Here is a 3,044-nt window from a genome sequence, read left to right as displayed (position 1 = left end):
CTCTCCTTTCTTGCGATCTGAACAATATGTCTGCATTAGCATTAACAAATACTAATTAAAACCATGCTATGTCAAATAAAGTTGTGCCTGAGTACAGTCAATACTAATTTTTGTTTCTAAAACTGTCCAGTTCTGACGCGTCAAACATGGTAGCTATGACGTATTGCAGCTTCCAAGAAGTTTGTGTTTGCAATGTACAAAAGCATAGCCTTTGAGATTTCTAACACAAACATATGCGACTTAGAGATTACCGTATCGACATCATTATGATTGAAGTCAAGGATGAAGTCAAGTCGAAAGTGAAGCCAAAACAGTCCAATTTTCTGGCCAGCCGAAATCGTCACGAGAAGAGAACGCTGCGCGTGTAGTCGTTTTGTTGTGTGCGATGCTTTCCGGGAGCTCGAACGGTGATATTTCGTGAAAAACGGCTCGAACAGGGCGGGACAGCGGCTGCATCACAACCGTGACTTGTGAGCGTCCGCCATCTCGGGTTTCCATCCCAACTTCTGCTGCAGAACGTTTGTAAAACCGCACGGCGTTGACGGCGTCGCCATGGCAGATGGCGAAGGATCGGCGTCCAAATCCCCGCAAATCACCAACAGTTCCTTCCGAAAGTCGTTGTACGCTCTGGAACAGTGGCCCAGTGCGATCGAGTCGCTCCGCAACCAGAACCAGTCTCCGGAATTTGCCAACATGATCGGCAATTTGATAGATCGGACGCTGTCCGAACTCGAAGTGATTTCCTCTCTCGTGGACAAGCAGTCTAAAAAGCAGGAACTACAGGGCGGCGACAAGGGTAACGAGACTGCTCCGAACCCTGGACCGAGTGGTGAGAAAGGAGATGAACCCGGTCAAGAAAGAAGCGCGCCTGCGGAAAACCCGAAAAGGCCGTGTCCCGAAGAGAGCGCGCCACAACAGGAGGAAGCTCCTAAACCGCCGGTTGTGAAGAAAGCGCGCATGAAGTACACTCCCTTGCGAAAGCCCAGTGTCTAAATTGAACTGCCGCGTTGTCGCACCGATTCCTGGCTTTATTATTTTTATTTGTTTACGACCCAACGTGCAATAGTTCCTTGCTACTGTACGAAGCCTTGGCTTAGTCAACACAACACAAACATGCCGTTGACGAGTGTTTTTATTGTGTGCCCGATTGACCAAGAGAGCTTTGCTTCATAATACTCACCGTTTACGTTACCTATTTGGTTTACCCGTTTGGTCGTACTCGTTAGATTTATGTTGTGCGCCCATCAGCAGCATTACGTCATTTCACGTGCTGTTCTTTTTTTTTTTTCGTAGCCTTTTCGTCATTAGCAATAGAGCGAATTTGGGCATGTTGGTGTAGCATAGTGAAAACACACAGCGCGAAACACCGACGGGGACACAGAAAGGAAACACACACAGCGCTGATGACGGAAGGGGGAGGGAAACATTTAAAAGGGCCCGATGTACAATCAGCGCTGTGTGTGTTTCCTTTCTGTGTCCCCGTCGGTGTTTCGCGCTGTGTGTTTTCACTCGTACATTAGCCTTGTTTCATGCTTTCATTTGTACTGACATTACAATCGATAAACCACATGTATAAATTTTCGGCGCGGTACACTGTCCCGGGCTACCACACATTTTTCAGTTCTCTCAGGCAGTACAGTTGCTGGATTGATACAATTCACACAACAAAGAACATATTTTTGTTTGGTCATTTCTAGTACTATCTGTCTTAAACCGTACTGCACAAGTTATGTTGTATAAAAATGTAATACGTATTTGGTGATTCTTGCAATCTCACAGGCAAAGTACAATAGCATCTGTGGAGCAAACACATGTGTTGTGTAAGCACGCGAGATGTGTATAATTACATTTTATTGTTTGCACTGTGAAAGTACGCTTTTCTGTATGTACAAAAATGTATCTCGAAAGACTCGGTCAGTTTATGAAATTTTGTTTAATATATTTAGAGTCATTCATAATTCTTTCAAGTGTTCCTTTTGTTTTGCACCATCATTCCATGCTCTGCAGCTGTGCAGGTGCTTTTTGTTGTGTGAATTTTATTAAAATATTCATATTTTATGTTCTCTGCTTGATGAAAATGTCCTTTAATGTCATACAGGCATGGCATGCATTGTAACAAAATAACCACCGTAACCAAGATCTGTTGCATTTCAGTTATCAGCAGTGAATGTGACAGTGACATGGTCCAGATAAGGGATACAGAATTTTCCAGCTAGAGGTCCGACAATCGCTTCTGCAGCGACACTACATTTTACTCTTGAAAGCATCAAAAGATGTTCACGTTTGCTGTTACGGGTAGGCTGTTTAATTCAGAAAGTTATGGGGATCACTTTGCGGAGGGTTCTAGAAAAAAAAGATATTAGTTGGTAGTTTAAAAAAAATCTTGATCTTAGTTATTTGGCACATCGTATGAACCTGAACTAAAATCCTGAATTTTCTTTCACCATTGTGTACTTAGACAAGTACACAAACAAAGTGCAGTTTATTTGCTTGCAAATACAATTTAATTCATGAATAGAGAAAAGTATTCAAGCATTACAGTGATGTCTGCGGCATTTAAATAAACAGTAAGTGTTCTTTCTCTATGCAAGCAAGATGGGATAAGACCACACAGTGACACGTGGATTGGATAGTTTTAGTTTTTTAGTTTATCCTTGTGCAACTAACGACTCGTGCTTCAGCAATAGCTTGTGCGCTCCTCTGGCGCATTGACATCAGAAGCTGTATTGACACGAATGCAACAGTAGTCCATTGCATCATCTCTTTAAGAGGAAGTCTCCTTCATTGAAATTGTAAACATGCAGTGCCCGTAATGGCAAGCACCATGATGGAGGGAAAGTGGCACATACACCTGGTACTCACTCCCCTGTGCGCAGAGGTGAGGTGATAGTGAGTGGCCTACTTTCATTCCATGCAGCAAACAATGTAACAAGTTCTTTATGTCTTTCCACCAAAAGTGTTGCAAGTTTAATCTCGTGTAACGTTTAGGCATGAGCATTGCACTGCTGACAAGCTATGTTGAAATACAGGCACCAAATCAGGCA

The 3,044-nt window shown here is 43.2% G+C and overlaps 3 protein-coding genes across 4 annotated transcripts in view; 2 read left to right on the top strand and 1 right to left on the bottom strand.

Annotated features, from left to right (window-relative positions):
- Positions 1–3,044, bottom strand: part of LOC119387083 (WAS/WASL-interacting protein family member 1) — a 259,526-nt gene that overhangs the window by 27,972 nt on the left and 228,510 nt on the right. The window lies entirely within an intron of this gene.
- The window catches only part of LOC119387093 (ATP synthase subunit b, mitochondrial), a 234,185-nt gene that overhangs the window by 43,870 nt on the left and 187,271 nt on the right, over positions 1–3,044 (top strand). The gene's annotated exons all lie outside the window — the stretch shown is intronic.
- LOC119387092 (uncharacterized) lies at positions 332–1,597 on the top strand. The gene has a single exon (XM_037654399.2). The coding sequence runs from the start codon at positions 553–555 to the stop codon at positions 991–993; it is 441 nt and encodes a 146-aa protein (XP_037510327.1). The 5' UTR covers positions 332–552; the 3' UTR covers positions 994–1,597.

The sequence above is a fragment of the Rhipicephalus sanguineus genome, chromosome 3 (assembly GCF_013339695.2).
Source record: "Rhipicephalus sanguineus isolate Rsan-2018 chromosome 3, BIME_Rsan_1.4, whole genome shotgun sequence".
Classification (NCBI taxonomy): domain Eukaryota; kingdom Metazoa; phylum Arthropoda; class Arachnida; order Ixodida; family Ixodidae; genus Rhipicephalus; species Rhipicephalus sanguineus.
This window is presented reverse-complemented; position numbering and strand designations above follow the sequence as displayed.